The sequence below is a fragment of the Calonectris borealis genome, chromosome 2 (genome assembly GCF_964195595.1).
Source record: "Calonectris borealis chromosome 2, bCalBor7.hap1.2, whole genome shotgun sequence".
In the NCBI taxonomy this organism is placed as follows: domain Eukaryota; kingdom Metazoa; phylum Chordata; class Aves; order Procellariiformes; family Procellariidae; genus Calonectris; species Calonectris borealis.
In genome coordinates this window covers 170,078,142-170,094,335 of record NC_134313.1, presented here as the reverse complement: position 1 = coordinate 170,094,335, position 16,194 = coordinate 170,078,142, and the positions used below count along the sequence as shown (strand labels likewise).

Sequence of the window (16,194 nt, the reverse complement as noted above, 5' to 3'; positions counted from 1 at the left end):
ACATGGGATAGTGGCAGAGCCATGGGTGGGCTGGTGGCCCACCTCAGGGACCATCCATGGGGACCATGTGCCTGACTCACTTTGCATTGGAGACGGTGGGGTCTTTGGTGAAGCTGAAGTAGTTGGAGATGTTCTTGTCGTAGGGTAACCAGTTATGGGTCCCCAACAAGCCATTGGCACTCACGGTGACCTGGGCAGAGGTGGAGATGGAGGTGACACAGCTCCCACCACTGGAGCCCTCCTGGGGTTTGGTTCCAGTCCCCCTGGGCTAGCAGCATGCACCCATGCCTCAGTTTCCCTGCACTCACCAGGACGTCGGGTGATCCCTGAGTGATGAAGGAGTGCGCCTGGTTCTTGGGGACCACGGCTTGCACCAGGGCCACCCCATCGCTGATGCCCTGCAGGAAGACAGCAACCGGTGGGCACCCTCCTGGCCACTACCATCCCCCACAGGTCCTGGCCAGAGACCCCCTGGGGTTGTCCTCACCTCCACAAAGAAGGACTTGAGCTGGTCCAGGTTCTCGAAGACGTTGGGCGAGCGGGTGTCAAGGCGGGCCAGCCTCCGGGCAGCGCTCTCTGCTGACAGCCGGGCGGGATGGGGTTCCTGGGGGGGGCGAGGGAACCCATGAGAAGGGGGGCAGCTCCCCAAAAGTGGCTGCTTTTTGGGGTGGGGGTATGAGCTACCTTGAGCAGCTGGCAGGGCGTCTGCCCAAAGTTGCTGATGATGCCCTCCAGAGCCTTCCTCTGTGTCTCGTCGGCAATGGCGTCCAGGTCCACAGCCCCTGGGGATGGGGGTGGTCATGGGGGGCCATCTGGCAGGTGCCCCCCCCTACCTCCCTGCCCCACGGCTCACCCTCATAGGTGCAGTAGTAGAAGATGTTGAGGGCCTCCACGGCGGCCGGGCCTCGTTGCTTGTACCCAAAAATGAGGTCGATCCACTCGTGGAGGTGGGCTGAGACATACTCTGACTCCTGTCCAAGGATGCGGCATCAGGGTGGGCCGGGAATGCCCACCACCCCCCTGTAACGACCCCCTCAGGAGTGGGAGTGGAGGAGGGACTGGGATGGGCTCCACCATCTCACCAAGGCTTTGCGGTGCTGGTAGATGAAGTCCTCGCGGGAGCGTGCCCACGGGGGCAGCACCACGTCGCCCACCTTCTCGTTGGAGAGCTGCAGGCAGCCCAGGTCGAAGCCTGCAGGCAGAGCAGGCAGGGGGTGAGGGACACCGACCCCCCGCCATGCTCCCATGGGTGCTGTCCCCATGGTGGGGATGACGGGTGCCCCTTACCATTCTGGTTCTCCAGAAACTCGGGGAAGTAGAAGAACTCGGGGATGAGCTCCTTGACGTCCACGGGGTTCTCCATGCGGGCTTGCCACGCTGCCGGCACCGAATGGAACTGCCGGTCCGAGCAGTCAAACCTGGTGGCACAGGACACCCAGTTGGAGCCCGCACATCCTCCTCTGTGTCCCCTCCCCAGGGTCCCCCCGCCGGGTGCCCACCTGCCGCTCTGCAGCTGGATGTGGAGGGTGGTGAAGGGCTCCGTGCGGATCAGGTAGTGCATGACGCCCGCCGCGTTGGAGTAGTGCGTCCCGTAGTGGAACTTGTCCACGGTGCCCGTGGGGTCCTCGAAGCTCTCGTACCTGGGGGCGAGGTGGGGGGCGTCCACCGGGAGCCGGCCAGGCGCTCCCCGTATCCCCTGTCCCTCATTTTTGGGGTACTCACTTCTCCTTCACGTCCCGGGCGTGCCGCTCGTTGGCCACCCCGATGGGCTTGGAGAGGTCCCGAAACACGGCCGGGTCGGTGAGGTCGAGGGTCTCCGAGACGTAATCCCGCAGGATCCAGGGGAACTGGGTGGGGACGGGAGGTGGGTGAGGCTGGGAGGGGCCTGGGCTCGCTGCGAGGGATGGGGACACACCCGGGGGGCTCACCACGGGGTACTGAGAGAGGTCGTTGTAGGTGCGCCCCGCGATTGTGTTCAGCTGCATGAGGTACTCGAAGTTGGAGATCTCCCGCAGGACCCATTTCTGGAGTGAAGGGAGGGCGGTTGAGACGGGCTGGGGGGGCAGGAGAGGGGGCAGACACCCCCACCCCATGGCCATCCTGTCCCACAGCCATTCCTGGTCCCACAGCCAGCCCCATCCCATGGCCATCCATCCCTGGTCCCAGACCATCCCTGGTCCCACGGATATCCCTGTTCCTGTGGCTGTCCCTGGTCCCACGGCCATCCCTGGTCCCACAGCCATCTCTGGTCCCATTGCCATCGCCATCCCATGACCATCCCAGGTGCCATGACCATCCCCATCCCACAGCCATCCCTGGTGCCACGACCATCCCAGGTCCCATGACCATCTCCATCTCACAGCCATCCCTGGTCCCATGGTCATCCCTGGTCCCATGGCCATCCCTGGTCCCATGGTCATCTCCAACCCACGGCCATCCCCATCCCACAGCCACCCCTGGTGCCACGACCATCCCAGGTCCCATAATCATCCCCATCCCACAGCCACCCCTGGTGCCACGACCATCCCAGGTCCAACAACCGTCCCCATCCCACAGCCACCCCTGGTGCCACGACCATCCCAGGTCCCACAACCGTCTCCATCTCACAGCCATCCCTGGTCCCATGGTCATCCCTGGTCCCACGGCCATCCCCGGTCCCATGGTCATCTCCAACCCATGGCCATCCCAGGTCCCTCGGCCATCTCCATCCCATGGCCATCCCTGGTCCCATGGCCATCCGCGGTCCCACGGCCATCTCCATCCCATGGCCATCCCTGGTCCCATGGTCATCTCCAACCCATGGCCATCCCAGGTCCCACAGCCATCCCCGGTCCCATGGCCATCGCCGCCCCACGCTGGCACCCTCCCCTTTGCCATCTGGGAAGAAGAGATATGGGGCCAGGGGTGGGCAAGGTGGGGCTGGTACCTGGGTGAGCCCTGAGGCTTTCAGCAGCTCCTGGGGCGACCGGCTGCCGAAGCAGATCTGGTTGGGGGGACGCAGGCCAAGGATGCAGGAGTACACCTTGTTTCTCACCTGGGGGGACACGGGTAGGACGTGGAGTGGCCGGAGCCTGGGCAGTGCCGCAGCCCCAGGAGGGGTTTGGAGGGGGGAAAGGGTGCCACCACCTTTTTTTTGAAGTTGAGGAAGTAGTTGGCCTGGTCGATGAAGAAGAGCTCGAGCGCGGAGCGGCGCAGGTTGTAGCGGCGCAGGTGGACCTCGCGCAAGTGGGACAAGGGGCGCTTGAAGTCGTAGCCGATCCCTGCCGAGATGGAGTGGGGGGCACAGAGCCCTGTGGGCATCACTGTCCACCCGGACCCCAATTCCTGAGGCAGGGATGGAGGCCAGCATCGCCCTGGGGCTGGGAGGAGCCCACCCCCAAAACAGCCAGCACCCAGCGTGATGGGCTTCTGGAGGAGATGGGATGGGTGGGGGGTTCCTCACCCCACCTTGCTGCAGGGACCCCTCCCAAGGAGCACGTGCCATTACCTCCCTCTGTCTCCTCCTTCTCGCTGCTGCCGTCGTAGAAGTAGACGTGCTGGGTCGTCACCTCCAGGCGGCCGGGGACGACGGCCACCGTCGTGATGAGCTCACAGTCCTCCGAGACCACCAGCTTCTCCCGCTGGTTCTGCTCCTTGGGCTCAGCCCTGGGTGACATCAGGGGTGAGGAGACCTCAGTGACACCCCCATCCTGGGTGAGCCAGCGCCACGGCAGGGGATGGGGACACTCACTGGTTGTCCAGGACGGGGAGGTCCTCCTCAGCCAGTTGGTCATCTTCCAGCTCGCTCACCTTGGCCTCCTTGGCCATGGCAAGCGGGAGGGACTCAGCGGGATTGTGGAGATGGTCGGCTCCTGAAACAAGGAGGGGGTCAGCAGATACCCCCAGCCACCCACGGCTGGGGTACGAGTCCTGCGAGGGTTCCCCATCCCACCCCCAAACCCCAACGGAGTCCATGACAGCTCCCAGCTCTACCCCACCATGTGCATCCAACCAGTGGCACCCCCTTGCCCACGGCACGGGAGGACCCCTGGGTGCCCCATTCCCATCAGCCTCACCCAGGTTGTCCCGTAGGGCGCTGGCCTCCAAGTGTTGGTCAAAATTCAGGTTGGGCACCAGCTTCAACCTCATCCGGGAGTAGGTCTCGGCGCTCGACAGCTTCCAGCGAACCTCCGGTGGGTTCCTGGGGAGCAGGCGGGGGTGAGGCACCCTGGGGACCCCCAGCCGTGCCACCCCTCCCCGGGGACCAAGGTGGGGGCTCACCGGTCTGCCCAGGCGGAGCGGGGTGAGGTGAGGAGGCGGCACAGGGACCGCCACTGCTTCAGCACGGTGCTGTGGTGGTTGTTGGCCTGCTTGAGCACGTTGGCGTGCCGGGCGTTTTCCGCCTTGGCGCGCTTCGCCGCCGGCTCCAGCACCAGCTCCTGCCAAGGGAGTGGGAGAATGAAGTGACAGCAGGGCTGGGGTTTGGGGACATCCCAGAGGTGAGGAGCATGTCCATGGGGTGACGTCCTCAGGGCAAGGAGAACGTCCCCAGGATGATGTACTTGGGGTGAAGAGCGCATCCCTGGGATGATGTCCCTGGGTGAGGAGCATGTCCCCAGTGTGAGGAGCACATCCCCAGGATGATATTCCTGGGATGAGGAGCGCATGCCCAGAACAATTTCCCTAGGATGAGGAGCACTTCCTGAGGGCAATGTCTCCAGGGTAAGGAGGATGACCCCAGGATGACATCCCCGGGATGAAGAGCACATTCCCAGGATTAATGTCCCCAGGGTGAGGAGCATATCCCTGGGGGGACGAGCATGTCCCTAGGATGACATCCCCAGAGCGAGGAGCATGTTCCCAGGCTGATGTCCCGGGGGTGAGGAGCCTGCACCCAGGGCAAGGAACGACGTCCCTGGGATGATGAGAACATCCCTGGGATGATGCCCCCAGGATGAGGAGCACATCCTGAGGACGATGTCTCCAGGGTAAGGAGCATGACCCCAGGATGACATCCCCGGGATGAAGAGCACATCCCCAGAATTAATGTCTCCAGGGTGAGGAGCACGTCCCTGGCGTGAGGAGCACATCCCCATGACCCCTGGATGATATCCCTGGAGTGAGAAGCATGTACCCAGGGTGAGGAGCACATCCCTGAAACAATGTCCCTGGGTTGATGAGCACATCCCCGGGATGATGTCCCTGGGATGAGGAGCACATCCCGAGGACCATGTCCCCAGGATGACATCCTCGGGATGAGGACCACATCCCCAGGATTAATATCCCCAGGGAGAGGAGCACGTCCCTAGGATGACATCCCCAGAGAGAGGAGCACATCCCCTGGATGACATCCTTAGGGTGAGGAGCACGTCCCCAGGATGAGGAGCACATCCCCAGGATGAGGAGCACATCCCCAGGGTGATGTCCCAGGGGCGAGAAGCAGGCAGTACCTGGAACATCTTACGGCTGGCCGCCTTCTCCTGCTCCCGCCGCTGGGAGCTGCTCATCATGGCATCGTAGCAGGCGTTCCAGAAATTGGACATGTGGTCGTGGCTCTTGGCGAAGGTGTCCATTTCAAACTGGGCCATGGTGGGCTGCACCTACCGAGAGAACCGGGATGAGAGGGGAGGCATTTGCAGGGCTTGGCACCCACCAATCATCATCCAGGCTATGAACATCCCTGCCCTGGAGGTCACCCCTGGAAGCTGTCCCAACACGGTGGTGACATGGGGACCCCGCCACAGCACGGACCCATCTCTAAGCCTGGGAAGGTGTTCCCCCAACAGCGATGCCACCCCATGCCCCACGGCACCCACGTGCTTCTCGATGAAGCCCCTCCACTCCGAGGTGGTGCAGAAGAGCTGGAAGTCCTCGTAGAAAGTGGGGCTGCCGTTGGTGGGGGGCAGTGAGGGCAGGAAGACCTGCAGCTGCAGGGTCTCGTAGCACTGGTCCATGAGCGTCCGGACGATGGGCACCAACCAGGAGAAGGTCTCCGACTTGGTGTCCAGCGAGCGTCGCAGGGGGGTCTCCAGCTTGCCCAGCAGGTAGCAAGCCTCGTCCTTTTTGGGGGCCGAGGCGGTCTGCAGCAGGCTGTGCAGCTTCACGTACGCCAGCGAGTGCAGCTGGGGCGGGACATGGGACATCAGATGGGGCCACCTGCCCTGCCCCAAGGGTTGGGGTGTCACCCAGAGCCCCAGGAAGGGTTGACCCACCTGGGGGTCCTGCAGCATGATGTAGCCCACGAGGACACGTAGACCCGTCTGGGCCATCTCCTTGAGGTCGGAGGTGCCGTTGGCCAGGTGGTACCAGACGCCCAGCTTGTCCAGAAGACTGCTCACCCCCTCGTAGATCTGGGGGGGCACAGTGAGCCCCTCGCCCTGCCGCGTACCCCCCCACCTCTCCAGCCGGCCGGGCGCAAAGCCACCAGGTCTGTCCCCATCACCCAGCCACCCTCGGCTTTACTTAACATGGGTTTGGGTTACGGGTAGGGGTTAGGATTAGGGTTTAGGGGTAGAGCCCCACCCATAATCCTAACGACAAATGAGTTAGGGTGTGGTGTTAGGGTTCTGGGTTGGGGCTTAGGGTATGGGTTTATGGTAAGGGTGTAGGCTTAGGGTTAAGGGTTAGGACTGGGGTTAGGGTTGAAGTTTATGGCAAGGATGTAGGGTTAAGGTTTAGGATTAGGATTTAGGAGGTACGGTTAGATTTATAAATTATGAGTTAAGGTTAGGGTTTAGGATATAGGATTAGGATTTCAGTTTACAGTAAGGTTGTAGGGTTAGGACTGGGATTAGGGCTAGGCTATAGGATTGGGGTTAAGGCTGAGGTTTATGGCAAGGATGTAGAGTTAAGGTTTAGGATTAAGATTTAGGAGGTATGGTTATGAGGTAGGGTTATGGTTTAGGGTTAGATCTTAGGGTATAGGGCTAGGGTTTTGGGTTTACAGTATGGGTGTGGAGTTAAGGTTAAAGTTTAGGATTAGGGGTTAGGGTTAGGAATTAGGACCATGATTAGGTTTTACAGCAAGAGTGTATGGTTAGGGTTTACAGCAAGGGTTAGGGTTAGATTTACAGGTTATGGGTTAGGGGTAGGGTTTAGGGTTATATCTTAGTGTATTGGGTTAGAGTATAGGGTTGGGTTTATGGTAAGGGTGTAGGGTTAGGGTTAAGGGTTAGGACTGGGGTCAGGGCTAGGGTATAGAATTGGGGTTAGGACTAAGGTTTACGGCAAGGATCTAGGGTTAAGGTTTAGGATTTGGATTTAGGTGGTACGGTTAGATTTACAGGTTATGAGTTAGGGTTTTGGTTTAGGGTTAGGGCTTAGGGTATAGGGCTAGGGGGTTGGGTTTACGGTAAGGGTGTAGGGTTAAGGTTCAAGTTTAGGATTAGGGGTTAAGATTTAGGATCAGGGTTAGGGTTTACAGCAAGGGTTAGGGTTAGGGTTTACAGCAAGGGTTAGGGTTAGATTTACAGGTTATGAGTTAGGGATAGGTTTTAGGGTCAGATCTTAGCATTAGGGTTAGAGTATAGGATTGCGTTTAGGGTAATAGTGTAGGGCTAGGGTTAAGGGTCAGGGTTAGGGGTTAGGGCCAGAGTATAGGATTGGGCTTCACCGCACGGGTGCAGGGTTAGGGTTAGGGTTAGGGTTAGGGTTAGGGTTAGGGTTAGAGTTGGGGTTTATGGCAAGGGCACAGGGTTAGGGCTAAGGTTTAGGGTTAGGTTTAGGGGTTAGGGTTGGATTTACTGGTTATGGGTTAGGGTTCGGGTTTAGGATTAAGGCACAGATTATTTTCTAAGGTTAGGTTCAAGGGCTGCAGGCAGGGGCAGGGTTTAGGGTCAGGGTTAACAACAGGGGCTAGGGGTTAGCATCAGGGTTCAGAGCTCGGGTTTGGGACCAGGACCCCCTGCTCGTGCCCACCCACCTTCTCGCTCCACAGGGCCTGGTTGTTGTGTCCCTCAGAGAACAAGAAGTCCTGGAGCAGCCGCAGCAGCTTGAGGGCGTTGTGTGTGAGACCGGGCAGGGCGGCCGGCCCCGACTCCTTCAGGTCCGTCAGCGCCGACTCCAGCATCATCTCCAGCAGGCTGCGGGAGAGCAGGCAGCTCCATAGGGTGGTCCCCCCTTGGGGTGCACCCCCTGGACCTCGCTCCAGACCTGGGCAGGACTCACCTGCGTTTGATCTCATCAGGTGGCCGCACCAGCTCGCACGCTGTCCCCAGCTTGGTGAGGACGGAGAAGACCTGCCCGCGTTCCCTCCACGCCGCGTCATCCCAGCCCTCCACCCCGCGCCACGTCACCGAGAAGACAATGTTGGTCAGGAGGTTGCACAGCTCCTCCTCGGGTGTTTGCTGCCAACAGGGAGGAAGAGTGAGAGGTCCAGTGTCCAGCGTAGCCTGGGGTGGTGGGCACAATGGTTTGGGGCTCACCTGGGGGTTGCTGGTGTTGGAAACGTTGTCACTGGGCAGCACGTCCTGGTAGCTGCTCTCATCTAGGACATTTGAGAGGCTGGAGCTCTTGCGTGCTCGCATCCCCGGGAAGGGCTTGAAGCTCTCCAGGGGCGAGGGGGTGCCAGGGCCGCTGGCGGGGGTCTGCGTGCCGCTCTCGGCTGTGGCGATGGAGCTGGTGCTAGCCAGGTCGAGCCCTAGGTCGAAGGGTGAGGTGGAGAAGGGCGAGAGTGGGTGGTAGACACCATCGAAGGGAGGACCATCACCGGGGTTGGAGGATGAGCGACTGGTCCGGTCGGAGGAGTCGAAAGACTTGAAGTTGTAAGAGTGGAAGGACTTGGTGCGGCCGTTTGGGGAGATGGAGTGGTCGGAGAAGCTCTCGGAGAGCTCTTGGTCCGAGGCCTCGTAGCCCAGTGGCAGGAAGACATCCAGCTCCTGCAGCTCGGCCGGTGGTGGGCTCGTCCCCTCTTTGCCGGAGGGGTCTGAGAGGCGGAGGAGCTCCAGGCAGCCCCCGTTGCCCGTGATGCTCAGGCTGTGCTGGCGGGACTCGTAGGACTCTTTGACGTAGAGCTTGGTGAGCGTGTCCTGCCAGCCGGCCAACCTCGCCAGCTGCTTCACCATGTCCTGCTGCGCGTAGATCAAGTGGAAGAGCTGCAAGAGAAAGCCGGGGGAAGACCCGATGACGTTGTCCCAGCTCCTGGTAGCCTCTTGCAGGGTTGGTCCCTTCGAGGGGCAGGATGCTTGAGCACCCCAGGTCCTCCGTAACCATCACGGAGTGCTGGGGTTGCACCACCTCCATGCTGGCACGGCCGCGTGCCGGCAGCCCTGTGCATGGGGCGTTACCACCATCTCCATGGCCTCCACGTTCGGGCATGGCCGGGTACCCGTGGGTGCCCCAGGGCGACCGCTCAGTCACAGCCCCTTGTGCCCATGGCCCCGCTCACCTTGCGGCAGATATCGAGCCGGACGGTCAGCTCGGCCCGGTGGGATAGGTAAACCACGGCCACCAGGTCCTTGTAGTTGGGGGGGTCTGTGGACAAGGAGAGAGAGCACGGTGGTGGGAAAGGTCCTTCTGTCCCCAAAAGCCACCAAAGGCCCCCAGCCCCAAGACCGGCTGAGCCTTGTGGGAAACCACCAGTGATCACCCCTCGGCACGCATTCGGGATGGGTGGCCAGGGCCACCAGGCTGGTTTCGGCGGGGCACGCGGTACCTGCCCCGAGGACCTGCTCCGAGAGGCAGCGGAAGAGCAGCATGGAGCCGGGGACGTCGCTGAGGCAGGCGATGAGCCCCTGGTACCCGATGTCCTTCAGCTTCAGGCGGTTCTTGCTGCGCTCGGAGACCTTCTCATACTTCAGCATCTTGTAGAGGACCTGGCGAGGCAGAGAGGGGTGGCCACCCTGCTGTAGCAAAGTCCCCGGCCGGTGGCGATGGCAAGAGGTTGGCGCTGGGGACCCGCCTTACCTTGAAGACCCTCTCCCGCACTTCATCCGAGAACTTCTTCTGCACCAGCAGCGAGAAGAGGACCTCCACGTGGCCTGGCTCAAAGAGGAAGGCAAAGAGCTGCTCCTGGGCAGGCGAGCCCTTCAGCAGGCTGTGGATCACCTCCAGCGCCCCGCAGACCTGCAGGACATGGGGCTGGTTGTCCACTGCCCTCCACAGGTCCCACCAGGACCTCAGCGGTTTCTCCCCACCCGCTGCCAAGCACTGGGCTAGCCCATGGCACACCGAGGTGTTTGGGGACCTGGGTGGCTCGGTGCCGCACCTGCTGCTCGTCCTGTGCCCCAGCCACATAGCTCAGCAAGCTCTGCATCTCCTCCCCGGAGAAGCTCCTGCTGAAGAAATCCTTCACCAAGCTAAAGAGGGACGTCTGCACTGTCTTGATGTCGTCGGTGGCCGTGGTCTTCTCCCTGGAGGTGCTGATGGACAGACATGCATGGGCATTCCCTCTGGGGATGTGCACAGCCACCCTCCTGCCCCTTGTCACCATCGCCAGCATGATCCCAAATCCCACCATGAAGCCTGAGGAGGTCTGGGGCAGCCCGGTGTGGACATCCCTTCTGGCCAACCCTGCCCATTGGGAAATGTCCACCCCATGCATTTGGGTCTCTGCAGGGTGTGAGCACCCCCAGTATCACGGGCGGGTCAGACAAGAGAAGGGCATCAGCTTGTTCAGAAACCACCATGCTCTTGGTTGCTGCTGGAGAGATGCTGGGTTGGATTTTGGGGCTGACCAGGCACAGCTCTGGGTGGAGGCTTGGGGATGGGGCATGGCCATGGGGAGTGGAAGGTCCTGCACCCACCACCATGCTCCCACACCAGAAGATTATCCCATGACGTGCTTGCAGGGGGGATATTGCCCCAAGCAAATGGTGTCTACCCCAAACCGCAGCTCCGAGGGGTGAAGCCCACCACCACGTCAGCGTTGGGGGGTCCTGGCAACAAACAGCAGCTCACCCGTAGTACGTCCGGATGGAGTCAAGGATGTACTGCACCCCGTACTTCTTGCAGATGCGTTGCTTGTGATCCTTGATGACGTTGGCCAGATACTGGATATGACCTGCAGGGAGAAGGGTGAGTAGCCACGGAGGCCGTTTGGGACGGAGAACACCCCCAAGCACCCCCAGTTCCCACCTAAGCGGACAGCGAAGTCGCTGTTGCTCCAGATGCGGAAGTCGAAGAGGAGATGCTGGTAGAGGAGGTGCAGCAGGAGCCCGCTGCCCTCGGAGGCCACCTGCTCCATGAGGATCTGTGAGGCCATCAGCGTGCTCATGTCCAGCAGCGGACCGGAGACCTGCCATGGGCGAGAGGGAGGCTTGCAGCTCCGGCGTCCCCCTTGGGGAATGGCCCCGAGGACTGCTGGATGGAGCCTTTGGTAGCCCCCCACACCTTCTGCAGCAGCGCGCCAATGATGGCCGGCCCATGGCACTGCACCAGGCTCTCCTGGTTCACCGGGTGGTTCTGGATGAAGTTCTTCACCAGCAGCAGGAAGGCGGCCACGCTGTTCCTCTCCAGCCTGCTCTCTGCAAGGCACAGGGCAGAGCCCCACCGGTAGCTGTGAGCCCTGTGCCCACCCGAACACCCTCCTACAGCGCTGCCTGCATCTGCCTGCAAAGGGCATCCTGGAGCCCCCACCGTCAACTTTTCTCTGCAAAATTTTCAGCCTGTTCCCCTGTTTTCCCCAAATTTAAGCTACTGGAAACCTCCATTGTTCTGAGCGTCTTGGAAATAACCAGCTGGGTATCGGGAGAAAGCCCGTTTCACCTATGCAGGAGAAGGCTCCTGCATGAACCCAGCCCTACTATAAGACACCAGAGACTCCACACAAAGGCAAGCCAGAGGTCAGCAGGCTGGAGTCACCCTCATCTTCCCAGAACTGCTTGTTTATGACTAATTAGGTCATAACAACATTAAAAGATGTCAATGGTTTCTCCATTACCTACTCTTGGTGCCCCAGGCAAGACCTCTCCAGCCCATGGTAGACACCAGCACCCATGTGGCAGCGGGGTTACTTACTGCCACCCGAGCAGGACAGCTCCCACTCCACGTCCCCTGAGGTCCTCACCTGAGGACTTGCCCAGCGGGATGAGCATGCCCTGGGCGTTCCTGGAGGACGTCAGCTCTGGTCCCACCAGGTCGTTGGTCTCCTGCTCATCCTCAGGCTCCTCCTTCTTGGACGCCACTTGCTCGAGCAGGGGCAGCAGCACGCCCATCCCACCCACGCAGTTGACAACGTCCTGCCGTAGGGAGGCGAGAGGCTTTGCTGGATGCTGCGTGGTGATGGCAGCGTAGAGGAGGAGGTTGCATGTGCACCTGGGGTCCGTCCTGCCTGCTCACGGGCTCAGCCCAAGCTGGGGAGAGCCAGGCCCTGTGGCTAGCAAAGATCGGGGTGTGCCCTGACCCACCCTACAGCACACACCTGAAACAGCTCCCCAAAAAGCACCTGTTCCCCTGCACCACCCATGGTGCCCAACCCTGGATGCTGAGGACCTATGGGGCATACAGGTCCTTGGTGGACCCATGGGTCAGGCAGGTCTTTGGTGGACCAATACCATGTAGCAGAGTCCCTGTAGGCTCCAGGGGAACCACCATGGGCATCCAACACGCCTTGAGGGTCCTGTCCCTGCCCCATACCCCAGGAGAGACCCAGCTGCCTCCATGCCATGGGCTGGATGGACCAGGACAGGCCATCCTGTGCCCAGCGTACCTTGATGTCCCAGTTGACCACCTTGTGCCCCGTCAGCCTCCCGTCCAAGCCGTGGCTGGGAGAGAGGTCCAGGCAGATGTTGTTCCTGCAGGCCTAGAAGAGAGCACCATGGGAGCATCTTCATGCTCCTGGAGATGTCACCTATGGCAGAGGGTCTACCAGTGCTGTTCCCCATCCCCAGGGGGTGGCTCTCCTCACCTGTGGGGTGTAGTAAAGCAAAAGCTTGCTGCTGAGCTCCACCAAGTCACCTTCCAGCGTAAACGGTGATGTGACATTTGGTCCTGGGAGAAGAGGATTGGGATGAGCTGGAGCGTGGTGGAGACCTTGGTTGCCACCAGCACGCCCGCGGACGTCCCCCGCGTCTCACCCCGACGTACCCGCGCAGAAGAGCGCCTTGACCTGGGCTTGCTGCAGTGCCTCGCAGAAGATGGCCACGGAGCCCAGGTGACCCTCCAGGGAGGTGGGGCTGCCCCACTCGGTGTCCTGGCTGCCGGCCGCCGTGGTGGCCACCACCCCCTCAGTGGGGGGTTGAGTGGGGGTCCAGGCGTGAGGGCCCAGAGCGGCGGGGACGGACTGGGAGCGGCCAAGACTGGGGCGCGGGGTGAAGACCAGCTCTGGCCCATGGGACGCCGGCGGGTGGCCAGCGGTGGTGGCAGTGGTGGTGGTGGTCCGGTGGCCCGCGGAGCCGATACAGCAGGAGGTAAAGGACTGGAAGGAAGAAGGAGTCGTGCTCGGCCCCCAGCCCCATGCCATGGGGAGGGGTCTGGCTGGGTGCCGGGAGGGTCCCCACCTCGTGGAGGGAGGGGAAGCGGAGCTGCGCTGTCTTCCGCAGGTGCCCATCGGCGTAGATGCTGACGATGTTCTGGCCAAAGGGCCGGCGGCTGGCAACGTGGACAATGTCAACGCAGTGCTGGGGGGACAGGGAGGGGGCGTCAGGCATCCTGGTGTCCTTGCCGCCCCTCCCTGATGGGGATGGGGAGAGGGATGGGGATGATGCTCACCCAAGCCGAGTCGTTGAAGGCAAACTCCGGCAATGCCACCGTCATGTAGTCCTTCTTGGTGCAGACAGCCACCACCAACACGCCGCCGGCGGTGAAGAACGCCTCGAAGCCCGTCCCACCAGCTGTGAAGAAGCTGGTGGAGGAGAAGCACGGCGGAGATGGTGGTGCTGCCCCTCCTCATCCTCACCTCAGCCCCCCTGGTCCCTCCATTGAGCATCACCTGTAGAGCTGCCTCCTCTTCGGCCTCGCCGGTGGCTCGGGCTCCTCCTCGCTCAGGCACAACCAGGCATGGAAGGCGAAGGCACCACCGGGCCACTTCTGGACGGCGGGCACCATGATCCCCGCCATGCCGGGCGTCAGGTCGAAGCACTGCAGCGCCCGGGGGGGTCCCTCGACCCGCGCCATCCCCGAGAGTGCCCGGATGACGGGTGCGGCGTAGGGATGCGGTCCCCGACCCCGCTCGCGCCGCAGCAGCCGCAGCAGCTGCCGCAGCTCCCCGGGGCGGATGGAGAGGCTGCCCAACGCCCGCAGCAGCTCCAGTAAATTTTCGGAGCAGGCAGCCGGCAGCGCCGGCTCGGTGGCCAGGGCACCCAGCAGGCAGCCCACCATGCCCGCCTTGACGCAGGTGAGGCGGCTGGGCAGGGAGGCTTCGCAGAGCCGTCGCAGCTGGCCCGAGAGGAAGACCTGCAGCTCCCGGCACGCCAGCGCCGGCAGCCAGGCCAGCAGGATGAGGAGGGGTTGCTCATTGCGGATGGGGCGCACCGGGAAGGAGCTGTGGTCGCCTTCCACTGCCTGCCGAAACACAAGAGCCCGTTGGTGGAGCCCTGACCCCGTGGAGAGGGACAGATCGTCCCCACGGTCACCCTGGGCTGGTGGTAGAGACCCTGTGCATCAAGTGCTTTGGAGACTCCCATGCATCACGTCTATCAGAGACCCTTGTGCATCAAGGGTCTTGGAGACCGCCATGCATCAAGAGTCTTGGAGACCCTCGTGCATCAAGGGTCTTGGAGACCCTCGTGCATCAAGGGTCTTGGAGACTCCCGTGCATCAAGCCCCTTGGAGACCCTTGAGTATCAAGCCCCTTGGAGAACTCCATGCATCAAGCATCTTGGAGAACTCTGTGCATCAAGAGTCTTGGAGACCCTGTGCATCAAGCATATCGGAGACCCCAATGTAGGGCTTTGGAGACCCTTGTACAACAAGCACCTTGGACGCTCTTGTGCATCAAGTGCCTTGGAGGACCGCCATGCATCAAGCATTTTGGAGACCCTTGTGCATCAAGCGTCTTGGAGACTCCCATGCATCAAGCATTTCAGAAACCGCTGTGCATCAAGTGCCCTGGAGAGCCCTGTGCATCAAGCCATTTTGGAATCCTCCATGCACCAAGCATGTCGGAGACCCCCATGTATCGAGTGACTTGGAGACCCTGTGCGTCAAGCATTTTGGAGATGTTGGCACATCCAGCAGTACCAGAGCAAGCACTACCACATCAGAAAGGGCTCAAATCTCCCCAAAGCTGAGTATGATGGCCCCAGGACCCGTCAGGAGGAAGCCGATGGGAAACAAGCAGGGTGGAGAGGACTGGGGGGCGAGGAACAGGGCTGCTGGGGGCTGAGTTCCACCACGAACCACCAGCACGAGGGCTTTGCTCAGCATGGAGGAGAAGTGGGCGTGCTCACCATGTTGAGGAGCTCCTGGAGCAGACGTTGGGTGGGCTGGCCCTGGCTCCTCAAGACCTCGTAGAGGTGGGCATAGCCGATGCGCTCCTTGAACACCTCCTGCAAGCACCCGGGCACGTGGGACCCTGCACCGAGCCCCACCACGTGTTGCTTTCACCCCAGCCCACCTTGCAGCATGAAAACCCCCAAACCCAGCCATTTTTGGGGTGTCTCCCCCACCCTGGTCCACTGCCCACCTTGGCCGAGGGCGAGTTGCTCATGATGGCAGTGAGCACCCCGATGGCGTGGACTGCGATGGCATCGGAGCTGCTGTTGAAGACCTACGGAGACATGGGGGTGGTGGGTCTGCTGAGCCATGGGGTTGGGGGGACACAACCCACCACGCCTGGTGGTTTGATTATGGGGTGGCCCCACATGATACCTGCTGGAGCCTGTTCCCGTCTGGTGTCCGTGTGGGGACCTCATCCCGGGCTTCGCCCGCCTCCCGTGTGTTGCCAAGGTAGAGCTGTGGGACACGGGGTGGGTGTCAACCCCAGGGAGAAGCACCCGGTACGGGGTGGGGGGAAGAGGGAAGGGGGTTATGGAGTGTCCCCACCCCGGGGACGCTGCTGCAGCGCGGCCGCCCCGTCCCGGCGTTGTTTAGAGCCAGGAAGGGTGAGGACGGAGATGAGGATGCCCAACCCCGGTGTCATCAAGAGGGGACACCAACATGGCCACCCCGGTACCTTGCTGTTTTGGAGGAGGCGGATGATGTGCTCGAAGCAGTTGTTGCTGAGAAAGACGGCTTGTAGGACCGGCCGGTCCTCACAGCTCAGCATGGCCGGGATGGCATCTACGGCGAGGTGGAGACTGCTCAGCACCCATCCCGCGTCCCCATCCCCATCCCCGT

General features: G+C 61.6%; 1 protein-coding gene across 1 annotated transcript in view; it reads right to left on the bottom strand.

Annotated features, from left to right (window-relative positions):
* NBEAL2 (neurobeachin like 2) overlaps nucleotides 1-16,194 on the bottom strand; it is a 28,988-nt gene that overhangs the window by 2,974 nt on the left and 9,820 nt on the right. Inside the window, 40 exon segments of the mRNA XM_075144380.1 lie at nucleotides 81-190; nucleotides 309-398; nucleotides 488-604; nucleotides 685-782; nucleotides 854-971; nucleotides 1,083-1,192; nucleotides 1,288-1,418; nucleotides 1,500-1,640; nucleotides 1,723-1,847; nucleotides 1,929-2,024; nucleotides 2,927-3,121; nucleotides 3,124-3,260; nucleotides 3,488-3,645; nucleotides 3,731-3,851; nucleotides 4,056-4,180; nucleotides 4,261-4,418; nucleotides 5,430-5,579; nucleotides 5,796-6,101; nucleotides 6,192-6,329; nucleotides 7,901-8,060; nucleotides 8,146-8,324; nucleotides 8,403-9,071; nucleotides 9,365-9,450; nucleotides 9,632-9,791; nucleotides 9,883-10,041; nucleotides 10,184-10,337; nucleotides 10,876-10,978; nucleotides 11,053-11,212; nucleotides 11,308-11,441; nucleotides 11,984-12,155; nucleotides 12,626-12,718; nucleotides 12,824-12,906; nucleotides 13,003-13,333; nucleotides 13,416-13,535; nucleotides 13,627-13,759; nucleotides 13,847-14,418; nucleotides 15,306-15,404; nucleotides 15,542-15,625; nucleotides 15,727-15,810; nucleotides 16,031-16,137. Coding sequence (XP_075000481.1) covers nucleotides 81-190; nucleotides 309-398; nucleotides 488-604; nucleotides 685-782; nucleotides 854-971; nucleotides 1,083-1,192; nucleotides 1,288-1,418; nucleotides 1,500-1,640; nucleotides 1,723-1,847; nucleotides 1,929-2,024; nucleotides 2,927-3,121; nucleotides 3,124-3,260; nucleotides 3,488-3,645; nucleotides 3,731-3,851; nucleotides 4,056-4,180; nucleotides 4,261-4,418; nucleotides 5,430-5,579; nucleotides 5,796-6,101; nucleotides 6,192-6,329; nucleotides 7,901-8,060; nucleotides 8,146-8,324; nucleotides 8,403-9,071; nucleotides 9,365-9,450; nucleotides 9,632-9,791; nucleotides 9,883-10,041; nucleotides 10,184-10,337; nucleotides 10,876-10,978; nucleotides 11,053-11,212; nucleotides 11,308-11,441; nucleotides 11,984-12,155; nucleotides 12,626-12,718; nucleotides 12,824-12,906; nucleotides 13,003-13,333; nucleotides 13,416-13,535; nucleotides 13,627-13,759; nucleotides 13,847-14,418; nucleotides 15,306-15,404; nucleotides 15,542-15,625; nucleotides 15,727-15,810; nucleotides 16,031-16,137 — 6,466 coding nt within the window.